The sequence below is a fragment of the Danio rerio genome, chromosome 21, assembly GCF_052040795.2.
Source record: "Danio rerio strain M-AB ecotype USA chromosome 21, GRCz13ab, whole genome shotgun sequence".
In the NCBI taxonomy this organism is placed as follows: Eukaryota; Metazoa; Chordata; class Actinopteri; order Cypriniformes; family Danionidae; genus Danio; species Danio rerio.
The window spans coordinates 49,207,501-49,231,392 of record NC_141041.1 but is presented as its reverse complement, the minus strand read 5'-3'; the positions used below and the strand labels follow the sequence as shown (position 1 = coordinate 49,231,392).

The 23,892-nt window shown below is 33.9% G+C and overlaps 1 protein-coding gene across 16 annotated transcripts in view; it reads left to right on the top strand.

The window, feature by feature from the left end:
* The window catches only part of camk2a (calcium/calmodulin-dependent protein kinase II alpha), a 59,194-nt gene that overhangs the window by 18,532 nt on the left and 16,770 nt on the right, over nt 1-23,892 (top strand). For 6 of the 16 annotated variants that reach the window (XR_015519589.1, XR_015519591.1, XR_015519585.1 and 3 more), the window contains 11 exon segments: nt 2,672-2,731; nt 3,316-3,370; nt 5,363-5,428; nt 7,666-7,738; nt 8,478-8,580; nt 10,541-10,624; nt 13,941-14,035; nt 14,170-14,292; nt 17,632-17,715; nt 18,805-18,847; nt 23,820-23,860. Coding sequence is in view for 8 of the 16 variants with exons in the window: in XM_087299668.1 (XP_087155794.1) it covers nt 2,672-2,731; nt 3,316-3,370; nt 5,363-5,428; nt 7,666-7,738; nt 8,478-8,580; nt 10,541-10,624; nt 13,941-14,035; nt 14,170-14,292; nt 17,632-17,715; nt 18,805-18,847; nt 23,820-23,860 (827 nt within the window). In the remaining 8 variants the exon portion in view is untranslated. 16 annotated transcript variants of the gene reach the window in all.

The window sequence follows — 23,892 nt, the reverse complement described above, 5'->3', positions numbered from 1 at the left end:
GTTGTGAGCAGAACTTTTTGTAGAGCTCGACACAGAAACCCTCTGGCCCTGGGGCCTCGTTGTTCTGCATATAGTTTAATTAAATCTCTTTTCCTGAGATCGTGGAGATTCTTCTGGGTTATGCCTTTTGTCTTGTCAATGACATTACTATTACAATTACTGTTATCAATTACAACTGATATCACTTTAAAGGAGCAGTTTGTAAGATTGATAGGTATTGTGGCGCAAGTTCAAAATAATTTTGACCCAGTCCCTGCTTTGACCAGTCGATGCACACACAGGTTGCCAGATTGATAACAAAGATGGAAGCGAGGAGTTGCTATTACTTTAAAGGTACAGTATGTAAAATTGAGCTAGGTATTGTGGTCCAAATTTCACTTTTTTTTGACCCAGTCCCTGCTTTGACCACTCAATGCACACACAGGTTGCCCGATTGATGTTTAAAAGAGAAGTGAGCAGTAAATATTACTTTAAAGTTGCAGTATGTGGGATTGAACTAGGTATTGCAGTCCAAATTAAAAATATCTTTGACCCGGTCCCTGCTTTGAGCACTCAACACACACATGCAGATTGCCAGATTGTCAGCATGTACAGGAGCGAGCATGCCTGAAGATGAAGGGCCCTATTATACACCCGGTCCAATGAGGCACAAGATGTGTTTGTCACGATTTGTTGCTATTTTCAGACCAGGGCAAGAGTAATTTTCAGGTTTAGGGTGTGCTTTAGTTCAAGGCGCCTGCAGGATTTTATTCCAAGGTACGCACAAATCCAGCACCGCCCCGCCCCCTTCCGCCAGTCATGTCAAGAAACACTGATGCTTGCTGTCAAAGGCTGCATTATTCAAGGGCATTCGTTATGACATAACTTGTTTGCTTTTTAATTTTAATATTTTGCTGAAATCTAAATGTGATAAAAGCACATCAGCACCAAGGAAAAATGAGACGCTCAAGACGTAATCATTAAAATTATGACATATTAAAAAATTAGCAAATATATGAAATAAAATTGTGATAAAATACAATTAGTGAAGCATTAATTAAATCCTTACTTTCCACTGACCGAAAATCATCCACCCGCACAGTTGAGTAGTGGACGGGCTCAAACAAAAATAAAATTTGCAGCCTATATTTTGCTTAGAAAAAATGTCTTTTTAAAAACAATTTCGTATATTGTTTGTCTCTTTGTTCAAATATTTTAATTTAATTACAACTGAATTCATTTAATCAAATAATGTGAAAGAGCAGGACAGATTACAAATTCGCATATTCACAACAGCACTGAACATCTACCCCGGTGGAACAAACTCGGTTGAAAGTGTTAGACACTTCAGAAACTCGTGAGAAGTCTGCTTATTTATGCCACTCTGTCAGATAAAATAGTTTAAAACACCTTGAATGGTAGCTGTTCCATGCAAGGAGGCCGCGCAGCAGCCGGATCTGATCTGTCTGATGAACGAGACAGGTTCCCCGGCTCAGGTGCTGATAATGAGACTGCGGTATTTCTTTCATTAATTTTAGGTCTTTTGGCAAATGTCTCAATTAAGTTTCGCTGTTTTAAAGAGCTCTTACTCAATTTAACCTTGTTTTAAAACAATACCTGAATGGTGATTTTTAGGTGCGGAAAATCCACCAGTAAAACTAAAGCCAATAGATTTCTTTACCCATCCATGCAAGTGCATACACACTTTAAAACACACACCTTTATTTGTTGTCATTCTTTCTTGCTTTATCGATATATCGTAGTGTATACTGTTTAATAATCAATTTAAATTATGTAATAAAAAAATAAAAAGCAGCATTAATTCGCGCCCTCTCATGGTAGGTACGCACAGTGCGTACAGCCGTACACCTGCAGGCGCCACTGACGCCTGTAATGCTTTTTCACCATGCACTTGAGACATTGCACTTAAATTGATAAAATAGAGCCCTAAAGGTGCAGTATGGTTGAAAGAGAAACACCTAGTGGTGGAATTAGCTAATGCGGTCCGTATTCAAAGTATTTTTTTTAACCTTCCCCTGCTTTGACCACTTGACACACATGCAGGTTGCCAGATTGTCTGCCTGAAGAACAGAGACTTGCACTGCATGCTGTTCTGCTAATGTGTACATTTGTAATATTCATATTAAAAGCCGCCTCGTGTTGATTCTTATATCTCTGCGTCTCATTTGAAAGCTGCTTCTGTCATCCAGTTGTCAGAAAACATATTCGCAATATTTTATCCGGTATTCAATTTTTGCACATTTTTGCACAGTTCTGTGTTTAATTCGTATCTTTTATGGAAACATAGCTATTGATGTATTGATGTTGTTTACAGTTTATTACCACCAATAAATGGATAAAATACAGTTGAATTTCAACTGGAGTTCACCCTGACATTATAAATGTAATACGTCAATGCTTATGACCAAGCTATAGCACTTTATAGAGCTTTAAATAAAGTGTTCTCTTATGAATCACTCCCGCAGTGATGTAGTCATGCATATTTAAGTGCACTTGGTGATTTTTCACACAAGAATTATACACAAAATCAAACTTTCATCAGAAACACAGCAAACACTGTGGTGTTTTTGAACCACACCATAGTAAAGTACTTGAATTAATCTTTTTGTCAGAGGAATGGACTTGTGATGTGTTTTCTGACTTCAACTGTATATAAATGTATATATTTCAGACCACCAGAAGCTGGACAGGGAGGCTAGGATCTGCAGATTGCTGAAACACCCCAATATTGGTAAGTTAACCAACCCCCCAAATGCACTGACGTCTATTATTGTTTTACGTTACAATTATTACATGCTTTAAGCACTGCCTTATTTGGTACACAGTCTAATTTATATAGATTTGTGTCATGATATGTGTCATGATCACCTTCGATCTAGCAGTTGCAGATCGCTGAAGGACTACAATATGCTACTGACCAGTTCCAGTTCTCTCTCTGATTGCACACACACACACACCTGGAAGCTCATCATAGATCTGCTGTATATGACTATATGAACACCTCATTCACACACACTCTTTGCTGAGTCTTGTGATCTGTAAGTGAGCATTTCTGAAGCGTTTTGGTTGTCCTGGCTTGTTTGTGATCTTTGCTTTGTTTTACTGTTTATGTTGTTGTTATCCTGACTGGAACTGGAGAGGTGCATTATGGGATTTGTAGTTCATATAGGTAGCAGATTATAGTTCACCCGCGATCTGCTGCTATTATTGTGAAACACTGCGGAACTGATCATTGTAGCAAAGAAAAGACACGTAAAAATGATCTTGTTGTTTGTTTCTCACTCTTTTCCATCCAATACACAAAATCTTCCCCAGTGCGTCTGCATGACAGCATCTCAGAGGAAGGCCACCACTACCTCATCTTTGACCTGTAAGTGTTTCCGATCAACTATACCAGATGTACAGTTAGAATTATTCGCCCTCCTGTATATTTTTCCCCAATTTCTGTTTAATGGAGAGATTTTGTTCAACACATTTATAAACATACTAGTTGAATAACTCATTTCTTATAACTGATTTATTTGCTCTTTGTCATGATGACAGCACATAATATTAGACTAGATATTCTTCAAGACACTAGTATTCATTTGAAGGCTTAACTAGGTTATTTAGGTTAAAGTTAGGCAAGTTAGGGTAATTAGGCATGTCCTTCTAGACAATTGAAATACAATATTGCTTAAAGGGGCTAATAATACTGACCATAAAATGGTTTCAATAAAAAATACTTTTATTAAAGCCAAAATAAAACAAATAAGACTTTCTCCAGAAGAAAAAAATGGATAAAGGCGAATCATTTTGACTTCAACTGTATATAAAAAAAAAAACGATTGTACAAACCGTACAGCAGATGTTGAACTAAGGGTGTTTCTTCTACTTCTATTTTTCAAATGAAAACATTTTTCAAAAGATTGATTAAACCTGGTAATATTTGATGTGCTATGGTGAACCTTCATTCATTAATTATAAATTAATCCAGAAACAGAATGTGGGTTACTTTACAGTATTTATTTTGTTTATTTATTTCAATTGTATTCTTCTCATTTTTATTTTTTTATTTATTCATGTTATTGTTTAAGTATTTATTTTTTATTGTATTTATTATTATTATTTTATTATTATTCATTTAGCTACTTGTGTATGTTTATTTGTATTGCAATATTAAGAGTACAATAGATCAATATTCAAGTGCCAGCACCAATAATAATAATAATAATAATAATAATAATAATAATAATAATAGTAATAATAATAATAATAATAATAATTATTATTATTATTATTATTATTATTATATTTTTTATCATTATTATTATTATTATTATTATCCTTATTAATATTATTATGATCATTATCATATAATAATAATGATAATAATAATAATAATAATAATAATAACTATTATTATTATTATTATTATAAATATTATTATCATTATTAGTAGTATTATAAATATTATTATTATCATTATTCATATTATTATCATTATTATTATAATTATTACTTTTGTTATTATTATCATCATTATTATGATTATTATTATTATCACTTTTATTATAAGTAGTAAATTTATTATCATTATTATTATTATCCTTAATAATATTATTATCATCATTATTATTATCATTAAAATTATTATATTATTATTTCTAATGTTATTACAATTATTATTATTAATATTATTATCATTATTATTATAAATATTATTATTATTGTTATTACTATCATTATTATCATTATAATATTATTATTATAAATATTATTATCATTATTATTATTATTATCATTATTATAATTATTAGTATCATTATCATTATTATTATTATCATTATCATTATTATCATTATGATTATTATTATTATTACTATCATTATTATCATTATAAATATTATTATTGTTATTATTACCATCATCATTGTCATGAATAATAATAATAATAATAATAATAATAATAATTATCATAGTAATAATAATAATAATAATAATAATAATAATATTAATATTAATAATAAATGTACTTTATTTTAATTTATTTAATTATTATTTTTAATTGCAGTGTTGATCCCTAGATCAATGTTAGTTAACAATGTTATGCCAATACATATTTAGGAGTCAGCGCCACCTAGTCGGCAAAAACGGTAACAGAACATTTTGAAATCTCTTATATTTTACAACTAACAACGCATTTGATCTTTTATGTAGAGTACAATGCTAAGATAAACATCTTCCATGTAAAATGTAAAAGAAATATGTTTTTAATTATGTACAAGTTTCTGTAGTTAAAGAAACACCCAAGAATCAACCAATTCATTAACTATTAATGCATCCACTATTATTACTTGCTGATTGCTGCTGTCTGGTGCAGAGTAACGGGTGGTGAGCTGTTTGAAGACATCGTCGCCAGGGAATATTACAGTGAAGCAGATGCCAGGTGGGTGGACAATCAGCATTACACGAATGGTCTGTCTGTATAAAAGCATTACAAAATAATCTCACATCTGAATAGTGCATGTAAAGCATGTTAAAGTGCAAAGTTAAACCTCATTGACTCGACAATAATTAGACATTTTGAAGATTTTGCATGAAGCAAATGTTGCACATCAAGCCAAAACTGCTATAAATGTATTTTTAAAATCCAAATTTTATAATCCAGTTGCATAATATTTACACTGTATAAAATGTCCAGATTTTCATAACATGGTACTTTAATTTTTCACAGTAAATTATATTTCTTTACACAATGTAACTGTAAAGAACTCACAGCAATGGTGTTGTATTCATAATTTTTATTGTGAAATTAATTGCATGATTACAGCAAATAATTTAACTATCATTTGCTTATTAGTTATAGGAATTCAAACTCTTTTTATTTTATTCAGCATAGACATTAATACAAATGAACTTTAATGCCAGTTTTGCCACTTGTTTGATATTTAGAAACAACAGAATGTTATTGCAGCTCCAAAAACAATGTGGTTACATCTTTAAAAATAACTTGAAAGAAAATCATCCTGTTCTGAAACGACATGAATGTCGCAGTAAATTTTCATTTTTGAGTGCACTGCATTTATTTAGTTTTATAAGGCTAACTTGGAAATACTAAATACTTTTCATGAACAGAGCTTTGTGCTCAGCCAAAAACATAAGAATGTGAAACAAAAGTAATTGATTCATAAAACCAAACACTGTTAAATGATTTCAAAGTCAGGGTAAATGTCAGAATGAATGGCCGAGGAAAGCCTGCTTCACAGTAAAATATAGGCAATTCTACAAGATTATACTGTGAAATCACAATAATGGACTTTACTCTCTACTGTGAAGTTACAACATATGACTGTAATTTCACTGTAATTGAATGTAACAAAATCACAGTAAATTACTGTGAACTAGCTCGCGGTAATTTACTGTTAATGTATGTATAGTATTTTACTGTGAAATAGGGCAATTATTAACCAGTAATTTACTATGAATTTAAGGTACGTGTTTTTTTATCTATAATGCAGAAAGTAGATTTATAATTTGAACAGTAAATAAAGTAAAATAAACATAATATTATTATTACTATTGTTATTATTACTATTAATATTACTACTGTTATTATTATCATTATTATTATTAATAGTACATTCATTCATCTATTTATTTATAGTATTATTACTATTATTATTATTATTAATTCATCTATTTATTTTATTATTATTATTGTTGTTATTGTTATTATTATTATTATTTATTAATTTACCTATTTATTTAATTATTATTATTAATATTATTTTTTTACTATTATTATTATTATTATTGTTATTATTTATTATTTTATGTATTTGTTTAATTATTGTTATTACTATTATTAATAATTAATTAATTCATTCATCTATTTTTTTATTTTATTATAATTATCACTATTATTATTATTAATTCATCAATTTCTTTTATTATTAGTATAATTATTAATTATTATTATTACTATTATTATTATTATTATTATTAATTAATCAATTCATTTATTAATCTATTTTATTATTATTATTATTATTAATGATAATAATTATTATTAATTAATCTATTTATTTTATTATTATTATTATTATTATTACTATTAATATTATTATTAATATTATTAATTCATTCATCTATTTATTTAATTATTATTATTATTACTATTATTATTATTATTATTTATTAATTCATCTATTTATTTAATTACTACTATTACTACTATTATTATTAATTAACTAATTAATTAAATAATTCATCTATTTTTATTTTTATCATTATCACTATTATTATTATTAGTAGTATTAATTAATCTATTTTATTATTATTATTATTATTTATTTTATCTATTTATTTAATTGTTATTATTATTACTATTATTATTATTAATCTATTTCTTTTATTATTATTATTATTAATATTATTATTATTATTATTGATTATTTTAATTGTATTATTATTATATAGCAGATTTTGCATAAAACAAATGTTGCACATCTAGCCAAACTGCTATGTTTCATTTTTATATCCATATTTCTACAGTAAACAAAAAATAATAATAATTTGACAGGTTTAAATGCACATCTGTTGTGTGTTATTCATGTAAAGTGCAGCAAGTATATTATAACGAATTTAGTTTTTCTTTTTGTCTGTTTCCTTTCCCCCCTAAAGTCACTGCATTCAGCAGATTTTGGAGGCTGTACTTCATTGCCATCAGATGGGTGTTGTGCACAGAGACTTAAAGGTAATTCAGCACTAAAATATGTCTTTAAGCATGTTTTTAGAGCACAATTGTGATTAAATGATAAAATACAACACCAGTATTTACATTTACATTTAGTCATTTAGCAGACGCTTTTATCCAAAGCGACTTACAAATGAGGACAAGGAAGCAATTTACACAACTAAGAGCAACAATGAATAAGTGCTGTAGGCAAGTTTCAGGTCTGTAAAGTCTAAGAAGGAAAGTATTAGTAATTTTTTAGTAATTTAGTAATTTTTATTATTAATTTTATAATTAATTAGTATTAAATATATCATTAAATATTATTGATTTCACAAAATAAATATACATTTATTAAAGAGTAAATATGCATAAAGCATGCACATCTATTTACATGCTTTTTAAGGGGGCGTTTATAAAGAGAATTCAGCAGGTCTCGACACCGAGCCTTGGAGAACTCTTCAAGCTTTGTAAGATACTTGGCCACTGAACCAGGGAAGTTTATATTGAGTTTATATAAAGTGTTGAAGATGTTCAGGTTATATGGACTTGATTATACAAATAATATATGTTTACATTTAAATGCACCTAATGTAAACGAGCTATTGTTTTTCCACACAAACGTTTTTGCCCCATTTAAAAGTGCATGTTATTACAGTACATTATAATGAAAATCTGAACACTGAAGGAGCTTTAATTATGACTTTTGCAGTACATGGATCTTTTCTCTTTTCTGTTCCTTTCATTTTCATGTTTTTAGCCAGAAAACCTGCTTCTGGCTTCGAAATCCAAAGGCGCAGCTGTGAAGTTGGCAGATTTTGGCCTCGCCATTGAGGTTGAGGGGGAACAACAGGCCTGGTTTGGTAATGACTCTTGTATTTTACTGTACCACCAGACATTGGCATTATCTTTGAATAAATTTTAATATTTGTATAATTATGCCTTTTTAATGACTTTTTAATGAGTTTCTGTATTAACATCTGCATTTATTTTAATGCCAGCATTGATTTTACAGTTATAGAAGTACAATAAAATGCATTTGTGCTTTATTTCATATAAGATCTTTCAAAGCGATGCCATCAGATGGTGTTTTGTGAGCTTAAGCCCTGCTCCTCTGGGTGTTTATTTGACGTCAGATTTTCTTGGCTTTAGCCACACTTTGGTTTAGATTTTTCTTTAGGTCTAAATTCGAGACCTTGTTATACTGCATGAGTTATTTTCTCTGTTATTTTCTCTGCAAGTCCATTGAACTTGAAGTTGAAGTCAGAACTATTAGCCCTCATGTTTACCCCCCCCCCCCCAATTTCTGTTTAACGGAGAGCAGATTTCTTCAGAACATTTTTAATCATAATTCAATAACTCATCTCTAATAACTGATTTATTTTATCTTTGACATGATGACAGTAAATAATATTTGACTAGATATTCTTCAAGACACAAGCTTAAAGTGACGTTTAAAGGCTTAACTAGGTTAATTAGGTTGACCAGGTTAGGGTAATTAGGCAAGTCATTGTATAACAATGGTTTGTTCTGTAGACTATCGTAAAAAATATAGCTTAAAGGGGCTACAAATATTGACCTTAAAATGGTGTTTAAAAAAAACTGCTTTTATTCTAGCCGAAATAAAACAAATCAGACTTTCTTAAAATTCAAAGGGGGGGCTAATAATTCTGCTTTCAACTGTATATTATGTTAAACTAACTTAAAACAGCTTGCGTCACTTATAAAATTAAGTTAGAACATGATTAAGTTAAATAAAGTACAATGACCTAAAAGCATATGTTGTCATGAATAATCATATCATTTTAACAGTGTAGTGAGCTTTTCTCAATGAATAATATTTTTCAGAATGTACTTTCTTTTGCCATATGGTTTTTCGTTGCTTTTTTACTGCCTGATTACAGTTTACAAAATCAGTTTTTAGCTTGGTTTTAAAGAATGTAGTTCATTTATTTATTCATTCATTCATTCATTTATTTTCTTGTCGGCTTAGTCTCTTTATTAATCCGAGGTCGCCACATTAAAGAACATATCTGTCATATCAGCAATGGAAGTCTATGGAACAGTTGCTAGGGTGCAGTATCTGGTTGTTAGGGTGTGGGTAGAAAGTTAAAAGGCCATCAGTGATTGGCTGCTGGCTAGACTAAGTTAAATGAGCTCAGCCATTAGTCTGTTGGGCAGTCTGATGCAGAGTTATGAGCTCACAGAGTTTGATCCAATGTAAAATCAATGACAATCTTTTGAATGGAAGTCTATGGGACAGTTTCTAGGGTCCAAAAAGTGGTTGCTATGGCGTGGCCAGAAAGTTAAAAGCTCATCAGTTATTGGCAGTTAGGTAGTCTGACTTAAATGAGCCCAGCTAGAAGTTTGTGTGACAGTCTGACGCAGAGTTATGAGGTCATAAAGTTTGGTCCAATGTTAAGTCTATGGGATTTTTCTGACGGTCCCGGGACGTTTTTCGGAAAACCGAAAGTCGGATCAGTCGGAAAAGATATAGCACACCGAGTCAGACCAGTTTGGAGGTCTGGTGTGAGTTTGGTGGTCATAGCTCGGAAGCTCTAGGAGGAGATAGTGTTTGATTTTTAGTCTCAGAGGAAAAATAGGATTTCAGTAGTCTGGCTTGCTTTCACAAGCCAGCATAATTCAACAAATGGACCATCAAAATAAAGTGCGACCCAATTCCTTGCTGTTTTTCGGTCTCTCAAGATTTATTATTTAAGTATGCAAGAAAAACATTTAACCTTTACTTTGGTTTTGTCTTTAGTTCTCATTTTCTCAAATAATAGTTATGATATGGTATGTATATTTCTCTTCTGACATCAGGCTTTGCCGGCACTCCTGGATACCTGTCCCCTGAAGTCCTCCGGAAGGATCCCTATGGGAAGGCTGTAGACCTGTGGGCGTGTGGTCAGTGTCTATTCCTTTTCCAACACCATATTTACAGTACTGTTTGTCACATGATGTGTATTATGTATGTTAAAGGGGACCTATTATGCCCCTTTTTACAAGATGTACAATAAGTCTCTGATGTCCCTAGTGTGTGTATATGAAGTTTAAGCTTAAAATACCACACAAATAATGTATTATATCTCTCTGAAACTGAACCCTTTTAGGCTTTGATCTAAATTGTGGCATTTAGGCGACTGTCGCTTTAGATTTAAACGAGATTGTTTAAGTAGAGGGCGGAGCTACGAACGCATATTTGCTAGAATAGCAGCAGATTCAAAACAGGATTAACAGGAAGACAGACTTAGAGTTGCCCCTCCCCCTTTTTAAATTGTGTTTAACGATTCTTCTTTATTGAGTCTAATCGTATAATCACAACTCTGTTGCTATTCTGAGCCGTTTTTGAGCTAAAGCGGTCAGATTCATGACAGCCAAAGCCTATAACAGTAATTCTGCTTCTAAATTACTGTTTGTTTGCTTTAAAATATAGCTTTCTGCATAATTCAGATGGGTCTGATACTTTTTTGGTAGATGCCTACTGGTGGTTTACACTATGGAAAATTCCATTCACCATAGTTTTAGCTCTACCTTCCTCCAACACACCTGCCTGGAGGTCTACAGGGTGGGCCATTTATATGAATACACCTTAATAAAATGGGAGTGGTTGGTGATATTAGCGTCCTGTTTGCGGCACATTAGTATACGTAAAGGGGCAAACTTTTCAAGATGGGTGGTGACCATGGTGGCCATTTTGAAGTCGGCCATCTTGGATCCAACTTTTGTTTTTTCAATAGGAAGAGGGTCATGTGACACATCAAACTTTTTGGGAATTTCACAAGAAAAACAATGGTGTGCTTGGTTTTAGTGTAACTCAGGGAACATGCCAGCTTCAGTGCATAAAGGAAACACATCATCATCAAGCAATTCCAAATATCCAGTGGCCTTGAGGTTTCCACTGATGAAGAACGGCCCTAATCTCTTTGTTGTCTATGGCATGAAGATACAAGATGTGCAGCACCTGAAACTATGGATACTGGAAGCCCGTACTGGCATTTCTCCTGCGGTGTTGCTATCAGTGTGTGAAGAGCGGGAGAAGAGGGTTGCATTGACAATCCAACACAATGGGCAGCACATTGAACACATTTTGTAAGTGGTCAGAAACTTGGAAATAACTCATGAAAGAATAAAGCTACGTTAAAACCAAGCACACCATTGCTTTCCTTGTGAAATTCCCAATAAGTTTGATGTGTCACATGACCCTCTTCCTATTGAAAAAACAAAAGTTGGATCCAAGATGGCCGACTTCAAAATGGCCACCACCAATCTTGAAAAGTTTGCCCCCTCACATATACTAATGTGCCACAAACAGGACGCTAATATTACCAACCACTCCAATTTTATTAAGGTGTGTCTATATAAATGGCCCACTCTGTAGTATACCTAGAAAGAGCTTGATTAGCTGGTTTAGGTGTGCTTAATTGGAATTGGAACTAAAATATGCAGGACACCGGCCCTCCAGGACCGAATTTGGACACCTCTGTACTAAAGTAAATCCTATTTGCACCGTTTCCCTATATAGTCATTCATTCATTTTCCTTCAGCTTACCCAGGTGAAAAAAAATATATATATAATTAAATGCAATTAAAATGCAAATACATTATAGTACATTGTTATTTTTTGTGTTAAATAAAAGTTTGATGGTTTTACACTATAAGTCTACTAATTATAAGTATGTTTATACTTCAGTAGGACAGTAGAAAGTATACTAAATACCAGTAATACTTAAATAAATTTTTAGTGTACTACAATAAAGTACACGACAGAAAAAACATCTAAAGGAGTTTTATTAGTGTGTTTTTCAAAAGTGTGCTTTAAATGCTTTAAACATTAGTGGATTTTTAGTACACTGTTTGCATACTAATCCTAAGTTTAAAATAAGTTAATATATGAAAAATCTATTAGTAATGTATTGTAGTAGAAGAACATTTTCCCAAAAGTAGTACTTAAGTACACGTAATGTAAATGCAATATTATCACTAACACTTAAATTGATTTTGAGTGTGGTAATTTTAAGTTTACATTAAATTAAAAATCTATTAGTAATGTATAGTAGAAGTACGTTTTCCCAAAAGTTGTACTTAAGTACACATAATGTGAATGCACTATTAACACTTAAATTGATTTTGGGTGTGGTAATCTTACCAAAACATTATTGTCTTGAAGTATGTGTGTGTTGTAGGTAAAGGAATGATCAGGAAAGCCAAGAATGGCCATGCAGAAGAAACATACGTTTTACATTGCATATTCTAAAATTGTTCTGGACTGTTTATCCTTCTACTTAATTGTCTTTTGTCTTACCAATTAGGTGAGGATGTCTAAACAATCTAATGACATGGGTTTGTTGACTCTGTTAGCATAAATATCACTGTATTCTGAATGTAAGGAAGGGTTATACTTTAAATTAGTCATAAATATATTTAAATGTTTAAAAGTAGGGTTCATGTGTATTTGTAGTTGTAACTATATATTTATATATATATATATATATATATATATATATATATATATATATATATATATATATATATATATATATATATATATATTTAAAATACAGATATAGTATGTTAAAAGCACATTTTAGTTCAATTTCATGGTGTCTCAAAATAGCACAGTTGAGTACACTTAGATGGTGTTAAGTTTATCTTAACATATACTTAATACTATCTTTTAGAATATTAATTGCAAAATTAGTGTGCGAAAATAGAGCACTTTTAGTACATTACTGAATAGTGCACTAAGTATACTTAATTAAAGTGCATTTTAGTGCACTTTTTCTTTTTGTTACCTGGGTAGTCCCTTTATTCATCAGATGTCGCCACAGTGGAATGAACCTCAAACTTATCCAGCATATGTTTTACACAGCGGATGCCCTTCCAGCTGCAACCCAGTACTGGGAAACACCCAAACACTCTGTCATTCACACACATACACTGTGGCCAATTTAGTTTCTTCAATTCACCCATAGCACATGTGTTTGGACTATGGGGGAAACCGGAGCACCCGGAGGAAACCCACGCCAACACGGGGAGAACATGCAAACTCCACACTGAAACGCTAACTAACTCAGCCGGGGCTCGAATCAGCGACCTTCTTGCTGTGAGGGAACAGTGCCCAACACTGAGCCACCATGTCACCCATCTTATATTTATAATATTTACTAACAAATAATTCTTAACTTATTTCTCAGCCTATCCATCTTAATTTCTCCTTCAGGTGTGATTCTTTACATTCTGCTGGTTGGATACCCACCCTTTTGGGATGAAGACCAACACAGACTCTATCAGCAAATTAAAGCCGGCGCCTATGATGTCAGTCTAAGCATCTGTCATGTACACACACACACACACACACACACACACACACACATATATATATAATGGTTAATGGCAGAAGCTCTGGCGTCTCTCTGATTCATACTTGGATCTCTGTATTGCTCCCACAGTTTCCTTCACCCGAGTGGGACACAGTCACTCCTGAGGCGAAAGATCTTATTAATAAGATGCTGACCATCAACCCGTCCAAACGCATCACTGCTGCGGAGGCGCTCAAACACCCATGGATATCAGTGAGTCTTTACATCTCTGCATTAAAACATACTTGCTTAAAACCTATTCACTTGCAATTACAGTGGATTAATTATACAGTCGAAGGGCTCTATTTTGACGGTCCATGCACAAAACGGAAAGCGCAGGGCGCAAACGCATTCAGGGTGTGTCATAATCCATATCTTCTAATATAAGGACGGGAAAACCCGCTTTGCGCCGTGGCGCATGGTCTAAAAGGGTTGAGTTTATTCTCTTAATGAGTTATAGGTGTGTTTTGAGAATAAACCAATCAGAGTCTCATCTCCCATTCCCTTTAAGAGCCAGCTGCATCGCGCCATAAGCGCATTCGCTATTTACATGACGTAAAGTAAGTTCACTTTCGCTTCCGTGGATAGGGAAACCTTTACGCACAGACATCATTTAGCCTATTAATAATTAATTTCATTTGTTAAGCGCAAAGATTTGTTTCAAAACTATTTCTAAATTCTTTTCTAATTTCCAGCAAACTAATAAATGAACAATAATAACGAAGTGTGCTCAAAAACCTGAGTTATATCCGAATACACATGCTGTGCCCCATATGGTCTAAAACCTGACAGGTGGACAAATCTAAGCTTGTTTTTAATAAAACAAATATAAATATGGATATAATAAATAATACTGCTAATAATAATAACATTATACAAAAGCAAATTGAATGAACTGAAAAAGCCTCCTGAGATGAAGGATTCAAGGCAGTGGTTTTTAAATTCATGTAGGCTAGAAAATAATATGTTTTGTAATATTTTAATTCTTTATATTTATATCCTATATACAGTTAAAGTCAGAATTATTAGCCCCCTTTCGATTTTTTTTTCTTCTTTTTTAAATATTTTCCAAATGATGTTGAACAGAGCAAGGACACTTTCACAGTATGTCTGATAATATTTTTTCTTCTGGAGAAAGTCTTATTTGTTTTATTTCGGCTAGAATAAAAGCAGTTTTGAATTTTTAATTATCAATTTTAGGGACAAAATTATTAGACCCTTAGAGCTATATTTTTTCTCGATAATCCACAGAACAAACCACTATTATAGAATAACTTGCCTAATTCCCCTAACCTGCCTAGTTAACTTAATTAACCTAGTTAAGCCTTTAAATGTCACTTTAAGCTGTATAGAAGTGTCTTGAAGAATATCTAGTCTAATATTATTTACTGTCATCATGGCAAAGATAAAATAAATCAGTTATTAGAGATGAGTTATTAAAATTATTATGTTTAGAAATGTGTTGAAACAATCTGCTCTCCGTTATACAGAAATTGGGGGAAAAATAAACAAGCGGTCTAATATTTTAGGGGGGCTAATAATTCTGACTTCAGCTGTATATCCTTATTATATCCTATATATATTCTTAATATTTTAATTGTTTTTTATATGTAAAGATGTTTGCGTATTGCTCTACATCTTGTGTGTATTAAGCAGCGTGTAAGCCAGGTGCAACTCTGCGCCGGACTTTAGACCGGGTTTGTTCTGGTCTAAAGAAAAAACTATTACAGTTTCTCAAAATAGCAACGCGCCAAAACACGCCGGCTTTTTTAGACCAGAGCGCCTATGGGCGCACATATGAGCGCAAATGCTTTTGCTGTTTAAACAGCGCGGCACATTGCGCCGGGTGTATGATAGGGCCCAATACTATTAGCCCACCTGTGAAATTTTAATTCTTTTTCAGATATTTCTCAAATGATGGTGAACAGATTCAGGAATTTTTCACAGTATTTACTGTAATATTTTTTCTTCTGGAGAAAGTCTGATTTGTTTTATTTTAGCCAGAATAAAAGCAGCTTTTAATTTTTTAAACCCATTTTAAGGTCAATATTATTAGCCCCCTTAAGCAATATTTCTTTTTGATTGTCTACAGAACAAACCACTGTTATACAATAACTTGCCTAATTACCCTAACGTTACCCTAATTAACCTAGTTAAGCCTTTAAATGGCACTTTAAGTTGAATATTAGTATCTTGTGAAATAACAAATAACATATAATGTTTTGTCATTGGCGAAGCAGTGGCGCAGTAAGTAGTGCTGTCACCTCATAGCAATAAGGTCACTGGGTCGCTGGTTCGAACCTCGGCTCAGTTGGCATTTCTGTGTGGAGTTTGCATGTTCTCCCTGCGTTCGCGTGGGTTTCCTTCGGGTGTTTGTATGTTTTCTTGCTAGTGAAGCGTTCAGTTTTTCCCAGCCTGATCTCACGAGAAAACGTAAGTATTTTACGTTTTGCCAGTTTAGTGGCTAATTCGTACAAATTCGTACGAGTTCAGTCGTACGAAATGGTACGATTTTAAAAAGGAGGCGTGGCACCTGACCCCACCTCTAACCCCAACCGTCATTGGGGGATAAGCAAATCGTACTAAATTGTACGAATTAGATCGTACGAATTCATACGAATTAGCCACTAAATGAAAAAGTTACGAATTGCCGTGAGATTGTGTTGGTTTTTCCACAAAGTCTGTCATGCATGTAGCAAATGCGCTATGGCGTGACGCAACTGACTCTTGTGAGATAAGACTCTGATTGGTTTATTGTCAAAACACACCTATAACTCATTTAGAGAATAAGCTCAACCCTGTAAGACCATGTGCCACGGCGCAAAGCGGATTTTTCCATCCTTAAAATAGCAAAAGTGGACTCTGACACGCCCTGAATGCTTTTGCGCCTTGCGCTCTGGACTTTGCGCCTGGACTGTCAAAACAGAGCCCAGTATGTTTATTTACTTATTTATCGGATAAACACATTTGGATTTATTTGCACTATTATTCATTAATATAAAATGCATTTATTTGCAGTATTAGCAATAAAATATTTCTCTATTAAAAACATTTCATTTTAGAAAAAATTAACATTACACTCAAAATTCAACAATTATTTTAATTAGTTTAATTAATTTAGTAAATTTTTGTTTAATTAATTTAGTTTAATTAGTAAAATTAATTATTTCAATTAGTTTAATTAATGTCCAACAGTGTGTAACACCCTGTTACAACTAACCCCTCTGTGTCGTGTTTTCTTCAAAACTGGCTTGCAGTCACTGTGTGATTTTTTTTATCTTTCAAAATGGTCTGGATAAGTTGGTGGTTCATTCCGCTGTGGCAACCCATGATTAATAAAGGGACTAACCCGAAAAAAGAAAATGAATGACTGACTGAATGAGCTCACGTTACTTGTAATGTGTTGTCCCCAACACTGGTTTCGACTGGCAGGATTGTCTAAGGGGAATATCAATGCGAAATGCTTTTATTACATAAAGATGTGCTGAAAATGGCTGCAGAATGAACATTTTCAACACAATCTCATGTTTTTTTTCCTCTTTTTGCTCTTAGCATCGCTCCACCGTCGCATCTTGCATGCATAGGCAGGAGACTGTTGAATGTTTGAAGAAGTTCAACGCTAGAAGAAAGCTTAAGGTAAGTTTATCCAAGGCTGAGAGATTTAAATGACAATTGCCGTTCAAATTCATTATAACATCCATTATACACTCACTGGCCACTTTATTAGGTACACCTTATTAGAACTGATTTGGACCCCCATTTGTCTTCAGACCTGCCTTAATCCTTCGTGGCGTAGATTCAACAAGGTGCTGGAAATATTCCTCAGAGATTTTGCTCCATATTGACATGATAGCATCACGAAATTGCTGCAGATTTGTCGGCTGCACATCCATGATGCCAATCTTCCAGTCTACGACATCCCAAAGCTGCTCTATTGGATTGAGTTCTGGTGACTGTGGAGGCCATTTGAGTACAGTGAACTCATTGTCATGTTCAAGAAACCAGTCTGAGATGATTCACACTTTATGACATGGTGTGTTATCCTGCTGGAGGTAGCCATCAGAAGATGAGGACACTGTGCTCATAAAGGGATGGACATGGTCAGCAGCAATACTCAGGTAGGCTGTGGTGTTGACACGATGCTCAATTTGTACTAATGGACCCAAAAGAAAATCTCCCCCACACCATTACACCACCAGCCTCAACCGTTGATACAAGGCAGGATGGATCCATGCTTTCATGTTGTCGATGCCAAATTCTACATGTTGATGCCAATGTCTGCATGCCTAAATGCATTGAGTTGCTGCCATGTGATTGGCTGATTAGAAATTTGTAGTTAGACAGGTGTACCTACTAAAGTATCCGGTGAGTGTATGTATCAATAGAATAACAACTCACACCTTTTATTACTGGCTTATTGCATTATTATTAAGCTACTGCATTGATTCTTTATTAGTGCTTATGAAAGATAATCTTATTTTACATCCTTAATCCTTGACAATACCTAAACCCAACTACTACATTAATTACTATTAATAAGCAGCTTATTAGTTGTTTATTGAGCTAAAAGTTGTAGTTAATGGTTTGTTAATAGTGTGAATTGCACAAAGTGTGACCAATCTTTTTAAAAACATAGAGATAGTCAGAGCTCATCCTGACTTAAATGCAGAAAACTCCTCCACAATGATAACACTGATCTGAAAGAGGTTGTGTTTTTGCTTTTAGGGTGCTATCCTCACCACCATGCTGGCCACCAGAAACTTCTCAGGTGACTCTAATACTCTCTTTCTGTTTCCGTGTGTTTCTGTTTCAATGCAACCACAGACTATGATTTACTGGACCTGACTGGATTGACAGTGTCACAGAAGTTTGTACAAATGTTATGTAATGTAATGTGTATTTATATAGCGCATTTATCATGTATGGCCAAACACCCAAAGCGCTTCACATTCATGAGGAGGATCTCTCGACACCTCCACCAGTGTGCAGCATCCCCTTGGCACCATGAACCCTTTAGTTAGGCCTGTGCAAAAAAGCTTAGTTTCTGGATTTTATATGGAGTATTGACCTTATTCTTCAATGTGGAAGTGCGCTTGTTTTTGCGATTGTTTTGGAACTTCCGATTCAGTTGTAATTAATTTTTTAAATGAATAGATCATTACCGTGTCCGCTCGGAAGAGCGGCGGCTCTGCTTGTGTTTGTTTGGTCAAATTAACAATAAATTGATCCGGAATATTAATGATTAATAATAATTCGTTATTGTTCGGTCGCGCGAGCATGATCATATACAATCATATGTTTGTTAGACCAAACTGACTCAAGCTTAAGCCGGAATATTAATAATTAAGAATAAACCGTTACTGTTGATTATTAATATTCATAAAATGAGCTAATCTCTGTTACAATGACTAGGAATAATAAACGTCAGAAAACGGTCCAACTACTTACTCTACAAACAAGTGTTTGCATGATTATACAGACAAAGTAGAATAATATAATAAGAAAATATCAGTTTGGAAAACCAAGCAGCAAACCAAGCTGTTTTTAACGTCTGAAAATGAATAGAAGTGAATGAGACCAGAAGTCTTGAGCCAGAATGATTCGAATGGCTGCGCCCACTCGTACGCGGAGAATAAGGCGTATCACAGCAAATTAAAGTGTGTGTGTCTGTGTGTGTGAGGGAGTGACCTTTGTGCACTTATCTTGATGTGGCTGAGAAAATCTAAATATGCAGCTCTCAGAACTACATGGAGTAAACAAAAACAAAGACATCAAATGTGGTTATAATGGAAGTCAATGGGGCAAAAACAGCCACCAACAGTAAATTAGGGAGAAAAACATTTAATCCAACATTGCATTAAAGCCAATGTTGTTAACAATCGTTCACATGTCCAAGACTGAGATAATTAAAAAAAAAATCCAGTCCACAATAACATTTTATATTGAAAATGCGTTATTTTGTGTGTTTTTCCACCAAATAAGTGACATCATTTGTGAATTCGGCAATTAAAGAGGTTAAATCATGTGATTTTGTATACAATTCAGCAGTTTTGATCAAGACTGAGGTTGATTAACAGATTTATGCAGAAAAAAGCAAAAAAAAAAAAAACATGTGAATCTGATGCATTTTTACAGCAGTTTAATTCGGTGAATCTTTTTATCCCGGATATAACATAAGGGTAGTCAATCTGAACAGTGCACAAGGGTTAAAATGCTTTAGACAAATTTAAACTGCTTTTATTTTAGCCAAAACAAAACAATTAAGACTTCTTCCAGAAGAAAAAATATTATAGAAAATACTCATTCATCAATCATTTAGGAAATATTTGAAAAAGAATAAAATAAATAAAGGAGGGTGAATCATTTAGACCTGGACTCTATGTTATTTGCTTTGATCGCCATATATCAAATATCTATATCACAAACCAAACAGTCACATTCAATAACGGCTGGATAGAAAGAGAGGAAGACTTCAAAATCTCAAACCGGAGCCGACGTGTTTCCTGCAGGACATTATCTTAAGTAGTGAGTGGAGAATGAGCGCCGGGTAAAAATAGCCAGAATGTGATGAATGATCAAGAGTGTTTGGGAGTGATAGAATAGTCCGTGTAAACGCTACGGCTGTTAAACTTGAACAGGTGGAGAAAGGCTATTTTAGAGCAGACGCCGCTGACCTTTCACAGACCCGCGTGACACTCCCACGAGGAGAGCAATTGTTGAATATGAAAACACAGCCCAAACAGGATCGAATTTAGGAATGGGCTATATCAGGGGTGTCCAAACTCTGAGGGCTGATGTCCTACATATTTTAGTTCCCATTTAAACACACCTGAACCAGCTAATCAAGAGCTGCATCCCAAATGGCACACTATACACTATGCACTCATGCACTTATGCACTTACACACTCAACGGGATAGTACATGTATGTAGTGGCGTCCCAAATGGCACACTAATGTCTTTTACTAAACGGAAATTCAAACCGTTTCCCTGATGATGTTTGACGGTTGCCAAATCGGTGAAATAAGCGACCGAATTATCAAATAATACCTGCCGTGTGTATAACCGCATTCACCATCGGGAGGCGCTATAATCACTCTTTTTGCTAAATAAAGTTATCCAACATGTGCGTCCAATAGCTCCGCCCCTTCCGCTACGTAAGCAAACCTGCGGTCGTTATGTGCGTGAAGTGTCCATCATCACACACTTCCTTTTACCAACTGAATGAGTGCATCATCCGGGTAATTAAAGTGCACTTATTATTATTAGAGTTTTCAGTGTGAACGCACTACTTACACTATTTATACTACAAAATGGCGTAGAATAGTGCATAAGTATGCAATTTGGGACGCTGCTAAGCTCTTACTAGATGTACTAGAAACTTCCAGGCAGGTGTGTTGAAGCAAGTCGGTGCTAAACTATGCAGGATACTGGCCCTCCATGATCGAGTTTGGACATCCCTGGGCTATATGCACAGCTAGTGATTTTTCCTCTAGTGATCAACATCCGGTGAAAGGTTAATGTGACTATTTTTAATTTCATACAGTTCCTTTTACAGCATCAATGTTGTAATGTAATTAAAAAACAATCAGTTAAATAGACTTTAGCATTCATTTAGTTGTGAAAGCGTAAAACGAGATGAAAAATGTTACATAAATGATAATTCTCTACATCAATATAAACACCACTGCCTCCATGCCTCATCTCGGGGGACTTTTTTCAGTTATTCATGACGATCTGCATCTGTATAATGTGATTATTATTAGCAGTATTATTTATTATATGCAGATTTATATTTGCTTTAATAAAAAGAAGTATTTGTTCACCTGTGGGGTTTTGGAGATGTCTGCATCACCATATGAGGCATAAGAACAGGACGTGTGTTTGCATATATTGTTTGAGCACACTTCATTATTATTGATCATTTACTCCTTTGCTGGATATTAGAGCTGAATTTAGAAATAGTTTTGACACAAATCTTTATGCTTACCAAACTAAATTAAATATGTAGACTAATGGATGTGTTCAGTGGGGTGAGTTTCCACCGTTTCCTCACTCCACCAAAGTAAAAGAGTAAAAAGTAAAAATAATGTAAAGAGAAAGAGGCTGAATGGAGGAGGCTCGTTCTTTATCCTCGCACTGCAGATGCTCTGATTAGCATCTGTTTAGCATCACAAGTGAATGTGAGATGAGACTCTGATTGGTTTGGGTATTGGGCTCTATTTTAACGGTGTAGGCAAAAAGTCTAAAACGCAAGGTGCAAAAGTTTTTTAGGACGTGTCCGAATCCACTTTTTGAGCAATGACTTTTGAGAATTGTAGTTTGGTTCAATGGCAGAATTGTAGATCTGCAAATGTTAGATCGATGGTGATCGTGACTCCAATGTTGGGTCAATATGGGCAAACCTAACGCTGGGTTATTTGTTTATTTTCTTTTTCAGTTAAATTAAAAGGTTTCAATTTTGGGGAGAACTATCCCTTTTTAATGTTGGGGTAAACTCTCCCTTTTCAATTTAGGGTAAACTATCCCTTTCAATATTGGGGCGAACCATCCCTTTTCAATCTTAGGGTGAACTATCTCTTTTTAATTTTGGGGTAAACTATCCCCTTTTTAATTTTGGGGTAAACTATCCCCTTTTTAATTTTGGGGTAAACTATCCCCTTTTTAATTTTGGGGTAAACTATCTCTTTTTAATTTTGGGGTAAACTATCCCCTTTTTAAGTTTGGGGTAAACTATCTCTTTTTAATTTTGGGGTAAACTATCCCCTTTTTAATTTTGGGGTAAACTATCTCTTTTTAATTTTGGGGTAAACTATCCCCTTTTTAAGTTTGGGGTAAACTATCTCTTTTTAATTTTGAGGTAAACTATCCCCTTTTTAATTTTGGGGTAAACTCTCCCTTTTTAATTTTGGGGTAAACTCTCCCTTTTTAATTTTGGGGTGAACCATCCCTTTGCAATTTTGGGGTGAACCATCCATTTGCAATTATGGGGTGAACTATCCCTTTTCGATTTTGGGGTAAACTATCCCTTTTTAATTTTGGAGTGAACTATCCCTTTCAATCTTGGGGCGAGCCATCCCTTTTCCATCTTGGGGTGAACTATCCCTTTTCAGTTTTAGGGTAAACTATCCCTTTTAATTTTGGGTTAAACTATCTCTTTTTAATTTTGAGGTAAACTATCCCCTTTTTAATTTTCGGGTGAACTATCCCTTTGCAGTTATGGGGTGAACTATCCCCTTTTTAATTTTGGGGTGAACCATCCCTTTGCAATTATGGGGTGAACTATCCCTTTTCTATTTGGGGGTGAACTGTCCCTTTGCAATATACTCAGATGTATTGCATTTCTCAAACAGCTGATTTTCGCTCACTGTTCTTGATTGTGTTCTGAGCAGTCATGTAAATTACACTTTTATTTTTGCATGAACTATCCCTTAAGTCTAACTCTTCAGTGCTCTTTTGTCATTATTCTTAGATGCATACATTTGTTTTTCCTCAAACAGTTGATTTTCCCTGATTTGTTTGTGTGTTCTGAGCCATCATGAACAGTTCCTGGAGTGTAGGAGTGTGTGATTATGTATGATGGAAACTCCCAGCATCTATTTTAGAGAGTCAACAGATCTCCAGAGCCAAACCGGAGCCAAAGTGGAGAGCAGACCACCGCTATGCCCCTCACTATGCTTTTCTGGGCTTTTGTGCCCTTTTTTATTGCCATTTCACTCTTTATTTGTGTCTTGCATGCAGGAGGAAAGAGTGGCGTCAGCAAGAAGACGGATGGTGTGAAGGTAGGAAATCAGGTATTAATTGTTTTGATTCT